The sequence below is a fragment of the Periophthalmus magnuspinnatus genome, chromosome 17 (assembly GCF_009829125.3).
Source record: "Periophthalmus magnuspinnatus isolate fPerMag1 chromosome 17, fPerMag1.2.pri, whole genome shotgun sequence".
NCBI classification, from domain to species: Eukaryota; Metazoa; Chordata; class Actinopteri; order Gobiiformes; family Gobiidae; genus Periophthalmus; species Periophthalmus magnuspinnatus.
The window spans coordinates 9,750,052-9,771,785 of NC_047142.1; the positions used below are offsets into that span (position 1 = coordinate 9,750,052).

At 38.5% G+C, this 21,734-nt stretch overlaps 1 protein-coding gene across 2 annotated transcripts in view; it reads right to left on the bottom strand.

Annotated features, from left to right (window-relative positions):
* The window catches only part of rock1 (Rho-associated, coiled-coil containing protein kinase 1), a 58,403-nt gene extending 39,442 nt beyond the window's left edge, over nt 1-18,961 (bottom strand). For both annotated transcript variants that reach the window (XR_004542516.2, XM_033981843.2), the window contains exon 1: nt 18,118-18,961. Coding sequence is in view for 1 of the 2 variants with exons in the window: in XM_033981843.2 (XP_033837734.1) it covers nt 18,118-18,210 (93 nt within the window). In the remaining variant the exon portion in view is untranslated. The remainder of the gene's footprint in view (nt 1-18,117) is intronic.
* Nucleotides 18,962-21,734: the final 2,773 nt, after the last annotated feature.

The window sequence follows — 21,734 nt, forward strand, 5'->3', positions numbered from 1 at the left end:
ACCCTTGCTCAACATAAACGCCATTGGTAGAGCAGTCAGATGCACTGATCCACAGGTTGCTGGCACGATTCCAGCTCTCCCACAGATGAATGCTGTTGTTGGGTCCTTGGGCAAGACACTTAAGCCACCTCGCCCTCATTGTCTGCGTACATGTGTGTGAATGGGTGAGTGGTTCCTTGATGTAAAGTGCTTTGAGTGCCTTGAAGGAGGAAAATCGATATATAAAAATATGACCCATTTACCATTTTAGACCACGTTTGGCTCCAATTTAGGCCTGATAAAGACCAGCTTTGGATTTGGTGGTACTTGGAAAGCCGGATATTAAGTTAGGTGGTACTTGGTGCAAAAAGTTTGAGAACCGGTGGCTTAAAGGAGAGAAAGCCAAGAGTCCACGCAAGAACAAATGAAGGAAAAAACAGAACCGTAGGAAGTGGGCCGTGTTTGAGTGCTCTACGTGGGCCACTAAACGCTTAAGAAAATAAACTCACTACAATCACAAGTCAAATATGTCAATGCATGGAATTTCATACATTTCCTTCTGGTATTCCCACCCCCAAATCTATTATTTTTTACTTAAGACATATAATATAATATCCAAAACTTGCATAACTTAAGAATTTTTTTTTTTTTAACCCATGTAATTCAGTAAAATTGGCCCCAGTACATATATATTGTATAAGCAGTCTTGAGGTCAAAATGTGTACTGTCTGCATCCACCTATAAAAGTGTTTTATTGTCCAGTAATGAGGAAGTGCACGGTTAGCGTGAGCATGCTAGCTGTTGTTACATTTACTGTGGTAAAACTCTGCACTGGCCTAAGTTGCCAGTTGTGAAAAACGCTTATAAACTCATCATGGTGAATAATTAGGATGTTCTGAATGCATAAGGCAAGAGAGGAATAACTCTGGACAACTGCAATCTGTTTAAAATTAATTACCAAAAGGTTAGTGTTAGGGCAATATATACTCAGATGAAGCCGTTGTTTATGGAACGTGAGGGGCATGAATGACAGAGAACTGAAACGTTTAGCTTAACAAAATGAAAAAAATATATAACAATTTTTTTCTTTGTATTGACCGATCCCATATCGTACTAAAAAGAAATTAAAATCTGTATTAATTTCCTGAATACATACTTTTGATCAACCAATATGAGGGGGAAAAAATCATGACACATACATATATATTTTTGCTCATATTGTTCAGCCCTATGAAAACTCACTTTAGATTTGAAACTTTACAGCACCAACTGAATTCAAGACCATCAGTTAAATATTTACTATGGAGGAAGCACAGATTGGCAGAGACTGTGACATCAGTGGCATCAGTCGACTCAGAAGAGGTCGCTCACACTGACAAAAGAGAGTGGGAGGAGTTTTACCGGGTAGAATCATCAGCTCACACCATCAAGCACTAAAACACACACTATAACATTATGTCTACTACTGCATTCTCTCATTGTGTGTTAATTATACGTTCTCTCAAAACGTAATGCATTTTTACAATTCCAATATCACCGCCTCTATAATCACCGCTCATCACACTAGAACGCATCCATATTTAGCGAGATAAGTGAAATGTCTTGCCCAAGGACACGACCAAACCAAGGAGCAGGATTTTGTTACTAGGTTGCTAAGACACTATCGACATGGCAGAGGGAACAATATTTTTTGGGGGTCAATATTTATCGTGGGTACTTTATGTTTTGTTTTGTTTTTTTTGCTGCAGAGGATCATCTGAATAAATTCTACAACTCAAACGTTCTGCCATTTATTTATTTATTGCGACTTTTTAAACAATACTGCACATTTAGAAAACTGTTTACTGGGATTATCATTATCAGGCTTTACGGTTATTTTGTCAGTGGCATAAATTGGCTTCAATATTATCGTTTATTTCTCCAGCAATACAACATACTTCAAAATGTGTTATTGTGACAGGCGTATCAGTCCCATTGTCCTTGTGATAAAACGAGGCATTTTGAGGTAGCGGGACAAGAGCATATGTTTTGAATACTTCTTGGGAAAAAGCTGAGTATTGTTGTATTTTGTGCTGATGCTGCTTCTGCCACAGGCCTTCACATCATTGGATTCATATGCAAACCACCATAGTGCTCTGCGAGTCGAATGTGGCAATTACGCATATTAAAAATACTTGAAGAAAACGCGCAGGGTCGGTGGCTGATATTAAATACCCCAATTACTTCTTCTTGCTTTAAGGCAGAGAAAAACTGCACAAAAGCTCTTTTCCAGACACTTAAATGTGAGTTAGAGTTTCCAGCCACATGAGCCCGGTGCATGCCAGTGCCAGGCGTGTGGACGGCCCTACTCCACTTCCTCTTGTGCCACCTCTTCAAAGACAATATGCTTTCCACATGGGAGAGTTCGACGCAATCCACTGCGCTGTGCAAACAAAGGCAGTGCCCGAGTAAACTGCGCGGGTACGCCAAATCAATGGGTCATAACCATATTAAAACACATTATATGAACTAAAGTCAATACATCGGTTGAGTTGGTTTTAGTTTTAATGTAGACCTGATGCAAACATTGAGACATCAAAAAATAAAGTATATAGAACTAAAACAGCTGGACTTACTTGGAAAACCTGGAATTTTTATTATCTAGATCATCAAAACCCTAAAATATGTCTGTAAATGCCTCAATAGGTGCAAGGTAATTATTTTATTACTTGTCAGTTGCAGCATTATAATCTTCTGTGAATTAAAGGGCCCGTATTACGCTACTTTCTGATCTGTTATAATGTTGTTTCCTCATCAAAAACATACCCAAAGTCGTGTTTTGTTTCATTCGCACATATTTAACACACAGACCCTGCAGATTTAGGCTGAGCTCTTCTCTTAAACTACAAACACCTTGTGATGTCATGTGGTAATACAGGAAGTGCTCCGCTGTCTTTGCCAATCTCTGCTGAACAAACAGTTGAGATGGAATTTCCTATCTCCGCTGAACAAAAGATAAAAGGAGCACATAACTTGAAAAGTACCGCTTCATGACATCATAAAGTGGGACAGAGCCTTCTTTTTTGTTTTATTCTCACGTGTTTGAGTAATCTTTTATTAGTAGTCTGTCTACATCTTCAGGCACGTTTTTGAGGAGGTAACAGCATAATAACATGGCTTAAAGCTCCTATATTTTGCATAATATATGGCCGTTAACTCAACTCAAGGTATACAAATATACTTAACTTTTTTTATCGTCCAATGAGCGGTTAACTGCAGCGTATAGCACAAATACTGCAAAATCATATGTAATCAAATGAATCCAGAAAAGTCTATAACAACTTACAAAGAATGCTTTTTAATCGTTTTAGGTACATCACACAAGAGTTTATCAAATGTAATCATGCGATTTGGCTAAACAGCATACTAAAACAATAAATGCTACATGTTTTTGATTTTTTTTTTTCTTCTTATAGCGTCAGACTCTGCTTTTCCCCCAAAACTTCTCATGTGCAGATCCTTTTCCCCGGAAATGGCGCTTACCTAACCCTGCACATCAGTGGTGTGGATAAAACGGCGTGACAGTGAGGCCAGAGGTGGCAGAGACGGGGCATTCCTTCTCCTCAAGAGATCTCATCCGGACAGAATCAGTGTCACAAGAGATTCCACGTCAACATTTCACAGAGCTATCTCAACAGTGCACTCAAGTGTTTGGTCCCAAAGAGATGCAACTTTGCAGGGATTTTTGACCTCTTCTCCAGAGAATCAACTTCTTGTTAAAAGGTTCTATATCACACAAATTGACCCTTGTAAGCCCTTGTTTAAGTCGTGTTAGAATGATCCTTTTGTGTTGTTTCATTCACACGTGTTTGGAGATGTAGACAGACCAATTAAAGCGTTTCCCAAAGCTCAAAATGCTTTGTTCCACCTTTTCAAGTTAATGATTTTTTGCTCTTTTGTTCAGTAGCTATTGGCAATTCAAGGGGGGAAATTATCCAAATGATTCTAGTGATGTATCGAGTTAAAAAATGCAGCTTTGTGTGATAAACATGTGTGAATAAAACTAAATTCCAGGTATGTTTTTGATGAGGAAACAATATTATAACAGACAGGAAAATAGTGTAATATTGTCCCTTTAAATGTTGATTTTTTTTTTTTTAATCTTAGCGGTCCAAATTATTCCGTATGCATTCTAATCATCCTAATTATTCACTGCAATGAGTCAGAGGCTAGAAGGGAGTTTTGGCGTATGTATAAAGAAGTGGACTAAGTGAGTCTGACGTCACCCACAGCGTTCAGCTTCAGTCAAATGAAGCTCATCGAGGCTAACAGTTAAAGGAGAGGAATTTGGAGTCAAGTTCCGTATTTGGTATTCCTATCACAAGTATCATAGCAACCAAAGAGCCAAACCAGAGCGGGGCTTCCCATCGACAGCGCTGGTTTAGCAGGGAGCGGGTGGTTAGCAACACTGTCAATCAAACCTGTTGCTAACGCTAGAGGGAAAGACGTCGGGGAAAGAAGGTGCCTGATTTGTCAGTTACTTATATTCATATCATGACTGAGTTACGGAAAGTGAAATAAAAATATCAGGATCATATAGAGTCGGATAATACGAACATTTTAAGACCAAAATGATGAGTCTGACAGCAGCAGTTACAGAGAGAGGCGACAATTTGTCAATGAGTCGATGAAGCCAGAAGTGCGCCCATGATCACTTCCTATTTTGAACGCGGTGACTAGCGGGTTAGCTATGTCAATTTATATATACAGTCTATGGTCATGGTTATGCTAAGGACAACTAGCATGCTAAAGCTGCACTATGTGATTCTAGGACAATAACAAACACTTTACAAACAGATGCAGACAGTGCACAGTGGACTAATTTTGATCTCAAGAGCTGCTTTTACAAAAAATCTATACTGGGACAGGACAAATTTTGCTCAAATACATGGAGGAAATCTGGGTACAGCCACTTTAAATATCAGCTATGTTCATTTTGAGCCGCTCCAGTGTAGTCGATATCCCTGGAGTGGTGTGTATGTGGTCCACAGGGAGGAGGGAGGAAAGAATGGGAGTGTTAAAGTTCAATGGGTGAACCAGACAAGACTGTGAGAAACTAAAATGATGCAGATTCAATATTATCAAAAGCTTAAATGTTTCCATTGGATATAGACAGTGGAACAACAGCGGTGTTATAGAACAGTGTCTGGACATCTCAGTGACAAATTATTAGTCAGTGCTTGTGTCTAACATTTTTCATCAAATTCAACAATGACCAACTGTAGTATACACAGCGTAACCAGTTGAGTTCAGTTCTAGGTCAAATATACAGTTTGCATTCAGTTAGGCCTGTCACAATAACACATTTTGAAGTTCAATTTATCACTGAGGTACATAAAAACGATAAATGATAATACTGAAACTAATTTATGAAACTGACAAAAAACCAAGAGCCGATTTAAATCACAAAAACTATTCTAAATCTACAATACTGTTAAAAAAAACATAAGCTGAAATAAATAAACAGCCAGTTGAAACCCTATAGTACTTAGTTTGCATCTGTAATGAGCCATAGAAGTTATTAATTCAAACTTTTATGGCTTAAATTTTATCATATATCCAAAAAATAACCACAAATTTCCCAGTAGTGCAAAGAAAATGTTCACATGATAAATACTGACCCCCCAAAAACTTGTTCCAGCTTCATACATTGAACGATAAGTGGATATAGTGATTACCGAGACAGCACTACATTCAGTGCTTCAGACTCACCATCAACACGAAGTGGACTCATAATTTTCAACAGACTAGATCACATTTTAACCAGTGACTTACAGCATCACAACCAACTCCAGTAGTTTACACGGAAACTGCACCAACGTTTCACCATTATCTTTTGCACACCTAGAGCACCTGGACATTTAGACACAAGCGCTCCATTTCCAGTTTTACCAAGCACACTTTGCTTATCAATCATTTAAACAAAATTACGTCATTCTCTAATAAAAGAGCCTCTTAAGATCATCATGGCACAGCACATTACTACATAATTTGTTGGTAATATAATGTAATTACAAAGCAAAGCAATTTATGTATGAATGTATTGATGTTAAATGCTATATAAATAATAACAATTGTTTTGTTTCGTTAATTTGACCACTTGCACTAGTCCTGTGTGTGTCTCCGGGTGGTGGTAAACATGGCCCAGTGGTGGTCTCCCTTCAAATAGGCCTGTCACAAAAAATATATACATTGTTATCGTTGGCAGATGGAACAAGTATTCTTGGGGGTCAAAATTTATGATGAGGACTTTTTTTTAGTACTTTTCTGAAATCTTGAGCTGTAAAGTCTTGAGTCAGCATCTTCTATAACTTCATTAAGTGTTTCATTTGTATTGGAGCTCGTGTTCATCCCCAAATGTGTACATATGGAATACATTTTTTGGGGAAAAACCTGCTTCAGGGTGATCGTGTCAGTGGCGTAAATTAGTTTCAATATTATCATTTATCTTCTATATTTTCTTCTCCCTATATATTGTACTTCAAATGTGTTATTGACAGGCCTACCTTCAAATAAGCATTATACATACTTCTTTAGTACGGCTAAGTACAAGGTGATAATACTACACAGAGCTAGTATCTAGGGGTAGGCGATATGCCAAAAATATTTATCATGATTTTCTTCGAGTAAGATCAGAATTTCAGTTTCATCTCAATTTATGTGGCCTTAGTATCTTTATATTGTAAATATAGTGGTAAATAATTGGTTAATTCCACCAGTCTCTCACTTAGATCCTTGGGGAGGTTGACTAGAAGGAGAAGTGGGTGGGGAAAAGTGTTTCTTATAATAATAATAATAATAATAATAATCATAATAATAATACATAACACTTACATAGCGCTTTTCATAACACTCTGAGACTCTTCACACAGGTCAAGACAAAACACAAATGAAAGAAACATAAATAAAAGGAGGTGCAGTTATTTGAACAGGTGAGTTTTCAGGGCTGTTTTGAAGGTGTTGAGTGTGGATGAGTCTCTGATGTGTTTGGACAGAGAGGGTGGAGGCAGAAGCAGTGGAGAAGGCCCTGTCCCTCCAGATCTTATGTTGGAGCCATAGACTGTATAAAGAAGTGGACTAAGTGAGTCTGACGTCACCCGTAGCGTTCAGCTCCAGTCAAATGAAGCTCATTAAGGTCAGCAGTTATAGGGGCCAATTTAGAGCCAAGTTCCATATTTGGAATTCCGACTACGATCAGTATCATAGCAACCAGAGAGCCAATCCAGAGCAAAGCGGTTGAAGGCAACATCCCTCCCGCCCTCACCGCTGCGGCACTTAGTAATGCTGTCAATCAAACCTGTTGCTAATGCTAGGAGGAGTGACCTTGGGGAAAGAAGGCGGATGATTTATCTGTTATTAATGTTCAAAGTTTGATTTACAGACACAATAGTGAAATTAAAAAAGGATCATGTAGAGCGGGTTAATACGAACATTTTAAAATCAAAATGACGAGGCTCACTGCAACAGTTACAGAGAGAGGAGCGACAATCCCTCAATGCAAAGTGGAGTCGATGGAGCCAGAAGGGCGCCCGTGCTCACTTTCTATTTGGAACACGGTGGCTAGTCTATGGTTTGAGCAGAAAGGAGCATGAGCACACATAAGCGCTGAATCACTATCTGATAATATCACCATAAAAGCACTGGACAAAATCAGAACTGGAACATCACCATACTGCTCAGCTCCACTTGTAGAAAAGTCTTTGAGCAGCAGGAGTGTAGCCGTAGCCTCACAGTTATCGGAGCACATGGCGCAGGTCTGCTCTGCTCTCAGCCTGTTTTATCAGAGAGGCACACACCTGCAGGTGAGGCTCTCATTAGAGCCAAAGGTCACACACACAAGGCCAGTCTGTCACAGCTCTGACTCATGGTGTGCTCTGCTGTCCACACTGCACAGGCCGGGCTCTTTACACTTTTTATATGCACAGTGATGTCATCCAAAACACTTGATGACAGGCAGGTTAGTCTCATTCATTCTGATTAAAGAGTAAGATGCATATTAAGATTTGCAAACTGATGCCTAAAAATGAAAGTAATTTATTAACTAAAGCAATCATACCAACGAGGGCTGGGGCGATCAGCAATAGTATGGTTTATCGTGATAAAGAGGTTAGACAATAATCGTTTGTGGGACATTTTATATAATCATGATAATCGCCAACAAAGACAATCACCATTACATCACGAGAATGAAACAAATCCTCCCTGATGATCTCTTCTAGACCACTGCTGTTTTCACTTATAACAAAGTACAGTACTATTTAAACAGTGTAAAGGTAAAAACTAAACCTAAAAAGCTAAACCAAGACCAACCCAAGTTTGATGTAGGGCCTAATAACGAATAGCATATTTTAAATAAGCCTTATTGGCAAATTTCCTTTCAAAAGCTGAACATTTCTGTACAATCAGGAGCCTTGTGTTGCTGCGATATTTTTTTTTTTTCTTGCAGCTAGACCTGTCACGGTAACACATTTTGAAGGACGATATGTTGTTGCAATTATACTGAAACTCTTTATGCCACTGATACAACAACAATAATGCAAGATAATCCCAGTAAACCATTTTTAAATAGACAGTATCATTACGTACCATGAGCTGCAGAATGAACCAGTAATTAGCCACATTACTTTTCCAACCCTCCACAGCTCAAATCTTATGGTATTGCCAAAAAAAATGCCCAAAATCTCCCCACGTTTACAAAGAAATTATTGTTCCAGGTGTCATATATAGAACGATAAGTCAATATAGTCATTATTGTGACAGACCTAGGGCCAGCCAATACTGTGCAGATCCCAAACTGAACAGCCAGAGATTAACAATTGAAATAGCTAACAGCACTCAACCTAAGTGATACAACGTTCACTCTTTCCCCCAAACAATAGTGATGTAATCCGTTTGCCATATCGCCCACCCCATATCATCTTTTCAGCAAAAACATCACCAAAACAAACAGAATACATCTGTGTATGCACAATGACAAAACGCCAAAAAATAAAGACACGTTGAACTCAAAGTATTATCGCTTGCGTCTTTTTGCCGTTTCTGATTTAAAGCGAGCCTTCAACTATAAACAGCAGCACAGATAGGCACCTTCAGAATCACCAAGGCCTTATATTACACCCTGTGGCATTCTGTTTGTCTAAATGAGTGTTTAGAAGCAGCACAATGAGTGGGGAGGGGGCGGCCCATCCAGATAAGGCACCTTCTTTCCAGGCCGGATTTATTTAGGGCTGGAGATAAGGAAAACAGGGATAAACACCAGGAGAGGGACAACTGTTAGCATCCCACCAAATACTGACAGAGCTCACGCAGCTACGGTTAAGTTTAAGCAGTTTTAGTAACACTTTTACAAATTTACTAAGAGTTATAGTTAGTGTTGTCACGATACTAAAATTTCAAACTCTATACTAAGCAACAGACTTTATACTCTTTATACCGATACTACAATGCTAATAAAAAACACTCTTTAATAGAACTACATTACATAATAGTACTTTCTTGTGGCTTTATATATTTAGCTTTCCTGAACAGTTTTAGTATGAATTTGAGCTTTATCGGAATTAATATAAGACCTCGTGGTAACAAAGAAACTGGCGGTCAAAATATGGGGCCGATATTTGGACTTTTTTGCTGTATCGGCCTTAAATCGCCAGCACAGGCCGATATTTTGTTTTGGTGCTACCTAGAACATACACACAAAGCTTTATATTGACACTTTTAGAGAGCAGTGTATCACATTTGGTGCGGTATTAAAGGTTTGTGGGTGAGTTGACATGATCTGAGGAAAATAATCAAAAATCGGCCCTACATATCGGCAGAGCTCATCAGATATCGGTTGCTCTGGATTCTACACAATCGGAATCGGCCATGAAAAGACACATCAATCGAACTCTAGATTCTATTACATTTTTTAAACTTGTATCATTGTATCATTGTATCATTGTATCGTAATCGGTATCAAGTATTGAGTCAATTCCTTAGTATCGAAATCTGGTTTGGAAACTTTAGTATCGTGACAACACTGCTGCAGAATGGAACTGCCTGTGTGCTTGTTACTCGAACGCCAATTTGCTCCAACAACTTACTCTATCCATCATCTCAAAACGGTCCAATGTAGCAGTTTTAGATCTTTGATAACAACAGCGCCTTCAACTATTTCGGCACCCGTGGGAACCCACAACAGCTCCACAGAGCAGTGAAGAAATAGCAGCGTGGGTTCAGAAGTCAGGTAGGGGACCGGGGCAGTAAAAGGCTTGCATTGTGTATTCTGATGGAGCTGATTACTCATAGGCAAACATGTCGGCCGCTTTCCCCAGTTAAATGTCCCGATTCAGGGCTCTTGAGAAACACGAGTCCTCAGTCCACATAATTTTGGTTTATGGGGAGAGAGAGTGTCCACACCCAGCTACCTCAGCAGCCCTGCCTTGCCTGGTCCTGTTCCTCTGCCTCTGTTGCGTTGCTTCTCTCCCGGCAGATCAGCAGAGTGCAGGCGAGGAGAAAGGAGAGTTCAACTGCTACTACGAGACAAAAATGTAAAAATACACAAAAAAACACAATTCTGTCCATCATCTTGATTGCTAACAAATGTTCTTTTTAACTTGATCTGGTCTTATATTGGTCTAAAACTGTCAGTCTGAACCCCAAACCACGTGCTTTTACTTCCAGAGACCTGGCTGTTGCAACTAATAGTTATTTTAGTTGTAATTTTCAGATTAGTCCACTAGTCAAACGAATGTACAATGAGACTTTTTGAATACATCATCAACAAAATAACGATAAAAATGTGGTGACTGAAGTCTTGTAATAAAGCCTCTGTCTTACCAAAACACAACTATGATTATTTTTTACGATTAGTTGCAGCCATAACTTTCGATATGAATTTCCTAAACATTAACAATATTTATCACTGAAAAATAGTCAAATTTCTTAGTCCAAACTGCTCCAAACCACATGGCTGTACTTAGAGATAGACCGATATATCAAGTCGATATTTGTGCTTTTTAGTCTATAAGTGATCGGTCTTAAACCTCCAGCACAAACCGATATTTTGTTTTGGCCAACCTGCTGCCTAAAAACTACACATAAAGTTTTATTTGAACATTTCAGAGCAAAAAGACAATTGCAGAAAACGTGACTACTGCTCTCTCAAAGGTTTGTGATAAAAAAAAAAAAAGGGCTGTGGGTCAGTTTGTAGTAAATTTAAAATACAGAATTTGGGGAAAATCAGCCCTACACATTGGCCCAAAAAATATCGGCAGATCTTATCGGTTGCTCTGGATTCTAAACAATCGGTTTCACGGGAAAAACCCATAGCGGTCGATCTCTACTTGTACTGACAGAGGACTGGGTGGAGACTTCTCAGTTAAAAGACGTCCTGATCACTGACAGATAGAAATGACAGAATCTGCACAAATATTTGATTAATCGCACAGCCCTATTGTAACGTCAGAAGTGAACTTTTCCAAGGAACGACAGCTTAGCGTAGCTCATTTTGATCACAAAAATGATTTCGCTACTGGTTTTGAGGAGTAGAATGTGTGCCCGTGTGATATACAACAGTTTTTAATTTACTGTAAAACTACTCAGTACAGGAACGGTTTATTTCTGTCCTGTGAATGTTAATATTAGTAATGATACTCGCTGCGAAGTCCCCGCTGGTCAAACACAAGAGGTTATTTGATTAGCGTGGAATTTTATTAAGATGTGGGAGGGGCTTGGGTCAGGGTGGCAGTGCGTGTAGCGGGCAGCAGAAGGCCTCCATTCAGAGATGAGGAGCGCTGGCAGAGGCCGGGGGGCAAGAGGGGAACAACGCCCCACTGTGTCCCCGCTGGTAAAAATGCAGCGTGTGAGCACTTTAAGGTGAGGTTAATTGGCTCTTTCTGCAACAGGATGGGAGAATGAGTTACCGTGTTATTTTGTGTGTTTTTCTAAAGAGAGAGACCACTACAGAAGGCTATAAACAAATGCAGCAAAGTTAAGAGGGTGGGTGGAGTTTAGGGAAGGGGCCTTTACAAAACATACAATGTCACTGAGGCAAAAGGATGAGAAGATTTCTTTCTTTTGCCTAGATTTACTGCAGCAATATATCGCACTTCTAAATGGCAGGCCTACAATTCATAACCATAATACTCATTTAGAATTTAACTCAACTTAAAATAAGCCAGTATTAACTAACAAACGTATTTTTACAAGATTTAATATACCGGTAGGTTCAAATTTAGGACTTTGATTCAGATATATCAATTCATCCTTAGTATATTTTAGATTATTTATCGTGGATTATTTTTCTTAGCACTAGTGAGAAATTTTGTTATTTTCAACTAGATTTTAGCAGTTGAGCATTGCATAAATAAATTCTATGACTCATTATAGACGCAAACTAACTCAAACTCATTCATTTAGGGAGGCATCTATTTGATACTCTTAACTGAAAAATTTACTGGCTCGGATATCGGTTTCCAAATATTGGTTAAGCCGTTAACCTGGTTGGACATATAAAATAAATAATTAGACTATTTACCCGTTATAGTCGGCCCAGAAGCCTATTAATGTTTAAATTTCTATTCGTGCAAAGCTGTTCTGTCATTACTTGAGATAAATAACGGCTACATAACACATTCGGATCAGTTTTGTCTTTTAGTCTTGTTGAAAGGAATTAAATACATCTTTCAGTCTCTGCACTGGTATAAGTTGATATCAGTATCATAATCAGTAAAATCTGGATTGGTGCGTCCCTGCTTATTTATTTGAGCAAATTTTTCTCACCATATTTTACATTTATAAGAGAATATAATTTGGGGATAGGTCAGCTTTAGGGTTTTTGTATCAGTGGCATAAATTTGTTTCAATTTTATCTTTTATCGTCTATATTTACTTATGTATATCGCACTTCAGTATTTGGTATTGTGAAAGGCCTATTACCATATTATTTTTCTTTTTTTTTTAAGCGAGACCACTACAGAAGGCTATAAACAAATGCAGCAAAGTTAAGAGAGTGGGTGGAGTTTAGGGGAGGGGCCTTTACAAAACATACAGCGTCACTGAGGCAAAAGGATGAGAAGATTTCTTTGAAACTGAAGGTCACAGAAACATTCACTTATCACAAAACAGAGATAGAAAAACAAATTCAAGAACTTAAGAAGTAATATTCAGAGATACAATGTAAGGTATTAAAAAAAACATATGTAAGATTTTTATTTTAAATTCCACAAACATGTATAACAGTATACAAGGTTGGAACATGTTCAAATCAATAGTCCAGTGAGGTTCATCTGGTCTTCCGTTACTTTATTTTAGTAGATTTTTTTTTTCCAGACCAAGGTTTAGTTCGTATTCATACCTGACAGTATGGAGTAGGAGTAGGGGCTACTAAAATATGGAAACATGAGCACGGGACTATAAACCAGCACGAGGGGGCTTTTTTCCTCTCACACACTTGGGATACTGCCCTGAAGAAGTCGGACTACAGATGGCGCTGTCCTACCTACCCCAAAAGGAAGAAGGTGCCAAAACCTGTTTAAATCTGCTGACCGGGCACATCACAGCACCATCAAGTGATCACTCTGAGGAAGAACACTAGTGAGCAGAACAAACTGTCAGGAAAACAAACTAAACCTCAGTGTGAATAAAAAAAGTCTATTAAAATGTATTTATATATATGTGTATAATGTCCAAATCAAATATAGCTGATAATTACTGTAATGCTGATTTATTCTTAATTACAAAAAACATTGAGCATGATGGCAAAGTTGTTTATGTTATAATTTGGTGTTTTGGTGCAAAAAATTATCCAATCAGAAAGCAGAATGAGCCATCAGTCTGTCATTTTGGTTGCCAGTTTCAATGCTGAAATCCAGTTGGAAAAATAATATCTGTCAGATCTTCATCCTCACTCAGTTTTACTTTTCATACAAGTATTATTTTTTAGTAATACAAACTCCTTCTGTTGCTGTACTGAAGCAGTTAAATCAAGGCTAAAACAGCAGCTGCGAACTTGTGAGTTTAAATACATGTTCAGAGTGTGTTGAATTGAACCACCAACTTGTCCCTTTACACAACCAGCCCATAAAAGGCTTCCATGCTCCCAGCAAACACCAGCATCAGGAGAGCAGGCTGGGAATTTGCATCTATAGCCTCTGCAGAGCACCACCAAACACACACTTGCACCAGTCCAGCCACTTCAGTCAGGGGCATGACAATGACACAGCGAATGCTAACAGGAAGTGGGAACTATTGTTGTCAAGTTTTATGAATGGGAACTCCTCACATTCCCCATGATGACTACAATAAACTTAAGCCAGCTGCAGCTGCTGCTTTTCTTGAGAATATTTTTAATGCACTACTTCAGTGCATGCAGTTTTCACAAGTAAAACTGCTTGTAATTATAGAAGCATGTGAAAAATGAAAGACAACGTGGCGGCTTTTTTCATGTTACGGATTATGAAATACATATTTATTTAATTGGGTCACTGTGACAACTAATTACCGTATTTGCTTTTTGACTCAACAGTCATTGTTCAAAATGCGTTGTATGTAAATTTCTAGAGTTGGCACGACACCAGTTTGATTCCAGGATTAAAATTATACCTTGGAACATTCCGCACATACATGGACATTGTTATGTTTTATGCCAGGAACCAGATTTCCATGGAAACAAAAAAAGCAGGTAAAGGTAAGTAAAAGCCAGGTTTGTGGAGATGTATGCCCGTTCACAGTTAGCATGCATATTTTTCTAAGTTTTCTAGTGCAATAAAAAAAAAAAATCTTTTCTGGTTACATACTGTGGCTTTAAGCTTACCACTGATCTCACTTCTCAGTAAAGAATGTACCTAAATTTAAAGTGATTTAGAGTCTAAAAAGTGTATTGAAGTAGGCCCACATTTCTAACAATGAGACTAGAGTGTGACGAGACTACACGTGGATCACTTGTGAGGTTGCTCCACTCTAATGCCAACGCCACACCGAGTGCAAAGTGACCGCGAATAACACTGAGCTACTGTCACCCAAGCCGAAATAAACAAACAGAAACACCACCGTCACAGGCATCCCGCATCTCTCAGTCACTTCCTGGGATTGCCGCTCGTAATGCTAACCCGGATAGCAGCGCACGTGAAAGGAAGTGCTCACCTGGGCCTGTCACGATAACAAATTATTAAGTAAAATATATTGCTGAAGAAGATATTTGACGATTAACTAAAAAAATGCTGCTATGAATGATGCTACTGACATAATAAGCCTAAAGCAGGACCCCAAAAATTCTTAATTCTTAATATCTAAATATCATAAAAAATTCATGGAGGTGCAATAAATAAATCAGGAATCACTTTAGTAGTTAGTTTTATCTACAATGTATTATAAAAGTTATTCAACCCTCAGATTTGATCATAGAACAGAAAAATAAAAAAAAGTTCCCACTAGTATAAAGAAAAAGGTATTCATGATAAATATAAATATTGCCCTCAAAAATTATTGTTCCATCTGTTATGTGTTGAACAATAAGTCGATATAGTAATTATTAGGGATGCTAATATCGGCACTGGAGATCGACCGATACGTGTTTTTTCATGGCTGATACCGATACGATCATTTATAATCCAGAGAAACAGATGGCTGATAAGACCTGCTAATTCTTTGGGTAAACATGTTGGTCCAATTTTGATTATTTTCCTCAAATTATGTCATTTAAATTCACTATAAACTCTCCCCTAGCCTTTTTTACCATAAACTTTTAAGAGAGCTGTAGTCATGTTTTGCACAGCTATCTCTTCATATTAAAAGTGTTAATATAAAGCTTTGTGTCTATTTTTGGCAGCAGATTGGTATAATATAAAAGGTGCTAATACTGAAAAATACACTGGATCGGATATCGGTTCAGTCGATATCCTGGCTGGACATATAAATTGATATAATATGACTATGTACTGGTTGTATTTGGCCTAAAAAGTCTCTTATTTGAACTTTTTATAGACAAAGCTGTTCTGTGGTTACTTGAGAGAAAAATAACAGCTGCATAACACATTGTATCAGTTTCGTATCATTTTATTTTTGTCTAAAGAAAATAAATGCAGTTTTCTGTCTCTGCACTGGTTGATATCAGGCATGAGCAGATACTTAAAACTACAGTATTGAAATCTGTATCTAAACTGAAAAAGCTGGACCGGTACATCCCTAGTAATCATTGAGAGAGACCTAATGCTATCCCAGGTGGCACGTGCAAGGAAGCATTTACCTGCATTTTCCCACGCATAAAAAGTCATTACAGAGTCATCAGCCACCAACAAGAACCAGCCAGGGCCAACTGCACCCGACAGGTGAACTCGGGCAGGTTACAACAGGCTCCCCTCATGCACCTACACTTCAGACAGAGCAGACAAAACAACACATATGCCAACCAAACAAAAAGCAGGGACGGCGACAGGTCAGTCCAAGTCAGACCAAGTCAGACCAATAGTAGTAGTTTTTTCATTTACACCCTGTTTGTAACTGATAACTGGTAAAATAATGAAATAATCATATATTAAGTAAACATTTAAAGTATTTGCAAACAATGTATTGTACATTACCTTTATCTGACCTTGATTGTGTAGTAGTGGTAGTAGTTACTTTAGTCAATTAAGCCCACAGTAGAAATGAATAGGCCGTTGGTTAATGTTGGTCACCTACTTTGTTTAGGTTTTACAACGGAAATCATAGAATTATTGTTAAGTTTTCTGTCTGATGTTAAAACAGTGACTCAGACCAAGAGGCTGGCATCACAAAAAATAGGGATGGTGTTTGTTTTTGTTTTTTTTTTAATGGTGGCTACAATTGTTCTGATCCTTTGCTTCTCCAACTTCAGTAGTCATGAATAAATACTAATCTACTAAATGTCTGAAATCAAATTGTTTTGGAAGTTTTCAGATTTCTCAAGAGAATAATCCAAAAAGGTGCATTCACAAATATTGAACCAGATTATTTCATCATCCACTAGTGACAAGACCCTATAACTCGCTAAATGACAACAAAAATCTGCATTTTAACAATATTCATTTTAGCTGCCGTGCCATCTGCATTAAATACTTTTTGTCTGTAGAATGTGGTAGTGTCAAGTGAAACCCAGCAATGTAGTGAAATATATATGTCTATGTATAGCTTATATAAGGTCAATTTCAACTGCAAGTTTAAAGTCAAAGAAATGTGGTGAAATCAAGATAATAGATCAAATTGGGAACAAGACGGGAATGTAACTACAATTTCATAAGAGTCATCCAATGCTTTACGTTGTGTGCGATGACAAGACATGGCTAATCCTCATGACTAGCCAAATGATGTATTGTACAATATTATAATAACCATGGCTATTTTTTTGCATAAGCAACGACATGTTTACTCATTCAAATCCTATCTTTTATACTTTCAAAATCAACTGACAGAATAAAATATACACTGAAAAGAGCAGACTGAATCTTCATCTTAGCTGAAGAATGCAAACTTTTAAGAACTACATAAAAAAGCCACTATTTGAGCATTTTACTTCCTTTCACAGCAAAAATGTCAGGCCAAAAGGTTACAAAGGGGAGAGCCAAGTTTGACAGTGTTGAGTTGTTTAGCATTTTCAAGCTGAACCAGTGGAGTGCTACAAATTCTTGTTCCAACAAAATATATTCAATGACTCAAAGTAAATAAAGCTTTTGTGGCTTTCTATAACGAACCTGAACTTGAACACTATGGAAAATCATAAAGAACAATATGACAGCAATACAGCTAGAGGAAAATGAGTGCTCAAAATGTCATAGATATGGTTATATAGTTATAATTTTGGTCAATTTAAAGCTAAGAGTTTTGTAGATTAACCATTGACTGCATGGTAAAGTCTGAGCTGCTGGATTATGAAGATCTGTCCCATAGATTTCGAGTGCACCATTTGAAAGCTAAACTAGCATGTTTGCACAATCAAAGCAATACCATATATAATACACGTTTAAATTATTGCAAAACACATTCAAACACCTTTTAAACATTGCAGGAGACGTGCTATTTCACAGTCCTGTCTCCAAGCGGTAGTCTGACCCCGAATGGCTGCGATGCTAGCAACTTTAGCCTGTTAGCAACCCGCAAACTTACCAGGAGACAGTCCGTGTTGATTTCCGACTTCGGGTCCTTCAACATGGCATCGATTTTCTCAAACCGAGCCTCCATGGGTTCCGCATTAGACATTTTTACAGCTAAATTCAGTCCCGATGCTTGATTCTATGCAAAAACAGCTGTGGCGAGGCTAGCTTAACTTAGCAGCCTGCGGAAGCTAACCAAATGTTCTGTCTGCCTCCCAACTTTGCGCTTCAAAAAAAATACATCGTTCATCTCGAGCTTTCGCCAACAATAAAACGTTTAAGATTGCGCTGGATGTACAAAAGCCACATGATCGGTGTCAAAAGGTATTTTTCCAAGTGTGATTGAGAACTTCACAGGCAAAAGATAAATGCGGCGACAGATTAGTCCGCAGGATGCCAGAGGATAAGGGCTTAAAATGTAGCAGCATCCAAACAAAAGACTATTCAAAATCTACAGGGAAAGTCCACTCGGGAAGCACGATCGCACAAAATATATACAATCCAGGCCCGTTTCCAGGTATGTCCCAAGTTTGTGAAGTAACGCGAGCGACTGTGACAGCTCAAAAGTAGAAGTGGCTGGAAAAAACTTCTGCTTATGACAAATTTGTCTGAGTCTGAACGCGGCGTCGTCAGAGCGTCAAAGTGCGCCCCGTGCGCTGCGTCCAGAGCATTGTCATCGCTTCGTGAACGTGTTCCCCTTCAAGATGCTCTTCCTCTTAGGCCAAAAAGTGATAAATAAGATCCCGGGGAGGGTTGGTGTCCGAAAAAGAGCCGAGCAGACGATGCCTGATTTTCTCTTCCCGCAGCCTGGCCAACATGTCCGCCTTCCTGTTCAAACCCCACTCGAAAATGTCAGGCAGTGCGCATGCGCCGGTCCACAGGCGCATTCAAAACTGTTCACCAACTGTTTATGGGCAACATGTTGCTTCTGCTGCCGCTGCCGCTGCTGCCGCTGCTTCTGCTGCTGCTGCGAGACAAGCGAGCGCTGCACTGATGAAATGGCTATTACAGGATTACAGGGCTGGGCTCTTCATTTCCCCAGGGGCCACACGAGACCAAACTGCAGAGGAGATGGACACGGCCACCATCTGATGTACTGTACACGTTACACTGCAGCAAACACACACATACACATACATACACTCACACGACCATACACACACACTCACACAAACACATGCACACGCATACATACACATACACACAAACACATACCACACACACACACATTCAAATATACACACAGACGGACCCCCCCCCACACACACACACTCACATTCAAACATGCACACAGACCTGTGTGGCACAGCAGACTGACTTTGAAGCAACACAAAGTCATTTTCATTAGGCCTAATTATAGAAGGTTCCCTATGCAACTTAGACAAATTGAATTATTATTATTAATGCATTTTATTGTCATTGAACACAATTCACAAACTAGGAAGTTGCTTTGATGTTATAGGGCAACATAAAACAAATCATAATAATATAAACTATGATCAAATAAAAATTAAAAAAAGGTTTTAATATACAATATACAGTATGTGCAGAACAGCAGTACAAAAATCTACCAGTGCAGGTGGGTTAATTACAGTTATTAAAGTGACACTAACTGGTCTACAGTTATGTTTTTATAGTGTACTTTTCATTATTAGCCTGTTAGAACATAATACGCCTATTTGTAATATAATTAATACAGCTCTATAATGCATTGTTAAAGTGAACCTCCCATATTAGGCTTACATGAACCTGAACCTTAATTATCTTGGTTGTTTAGCGTAATTAATCTAAATCACAAAATAAAACAGTCCTGTAAATTCTCATGTTAATAATAAAGACAGCTGCAACACTTTTTGAATATTCTTGGGTTGGAGCATTTATTATAAGCATTGGGCCTAACTTATGATACAGTTAAAAGCTGATGATTCCAACGTGCATTAAAACCTACTGGTGTAATATTATGAAGAGGGTTTTCAGAAAAAGTTCCCAGGGCCTGTTTTGCTGCTGGTTGTTGAAAATAGCAATGAAGAATGCAGAAGAATAGCTGCATATCTACTTCCATATTTTAATATTATCTCTTCTTTTATACTTGGTTGTCAGACATACAGCAGCATATTGCAACTGTAAATTTAAGTAAGTTTAAAAATTACAAATAAACAACATAATTAGGCCTAGCATCATCAGTGGCATAGTTTAAAAAGTCAAATATGTGTTTTCTTACATTTTTAGTACTTCTTTTTTTCCACCACAGCACAGGCGCTGTTATGTTTTCTGACTGGTCTCTGGCGCCATCTGCTGGACAATACATGCCACTATTTTTTTTTTAGTCAAGTAGGAAATTGGAGATGGAGATTTATTTAGCAAGGAATAAAAACTACATTTCCAGAAAAAAATAGGCCTATTGAAATACATTCTCCAGGCAGAACAGATAAAAGGCTGGATATTATATAGACAATAAAGGTGTAATAATGACTAGAAAGTGCAGATGAGTGGAGAGCATCAGAGGAGCCTGTTATAAAAAGAAGGATATTACAGATGTAAAGTCAGGGACTCATCAAGGCTAAGTCAGAATAACAGAGTAAGAATGACTTGAAGAGCTGACAAAACATAATTGTGGCCTTCCGCTGCAGAATTCAGTTAATAATACATGTTGCTTTGTGTGATAAAAGCTCATTATTATAACATGGACAGGGAAAGCATTCATGCCTTAAGTCAAGGTTTAAGATACTAGTATACGTTTTTACTCTTGTCATAAACTAGTAATAGCTTCGGCCAAGATGGCAAAGTGCCTAGAGGTCTAAAGGTCTGCTCACTTATAAATACTTCTTATAATTGTGGGGCTACTTCAAGTGGTTTTCAGACACCATACTTTTACTTGTACTTGAGTAATATATTTCACAGCGTAACAGCATCTACTCCTACTTGAATATATTTGTTCGTCATCTCAAAAGCCTTTAATCTTGACAATAGCCTACTACATAATTTGAACATTTGCGTATCTTGCACTGGTTTCTCAGATATTGGACTACTTTATCATTTTGTTGTTTATTCTTTGGGAACGCCAGATTCTGAGCTGATGTTGTATTGTCTTTAGGGTTAAAGGTTAACATTGCATTTGCAACTTTCAGATCTGTGAAGAGGTGATCGCACTCATAGTTATACAAGGTATTTTTGAGCGATAAAAGCACCTTTAATTGAATAAATGTGAGACGGATCTGTTCGACGCCATATTCTGTCATTTACTGTGTAGGACATTTGAGGCAGAACAATAGCCTACTATTTTGGACACAAACACATGACAGAAACTAGAAAAGTTACACAGTGCGCCTTTAACTAGTACTTTCCCCAAATATATTCTGAAGTAGGCCTAACAGTAACAAGTAGACCTACACAAGTACAGTCTCTTTCTACTCTCTCATGTATGTGCCTTATTTGTTGTGGTCCACTGATGTAGAAGCAGACAATCCGAGGACCACGCCCACCCCCACAGATCACGAGTGCATCCGCGTGCGCCCCTTGCTCTTTTGGACCAATCAGGAGCCCTGCTGTGAGCTCGAGGGCGGGGGAGGAGACAGCGCGAGCCCTCTGTGACAGCTCGCGATTCAGTACTGCACCGAAGATAGGGAAAAG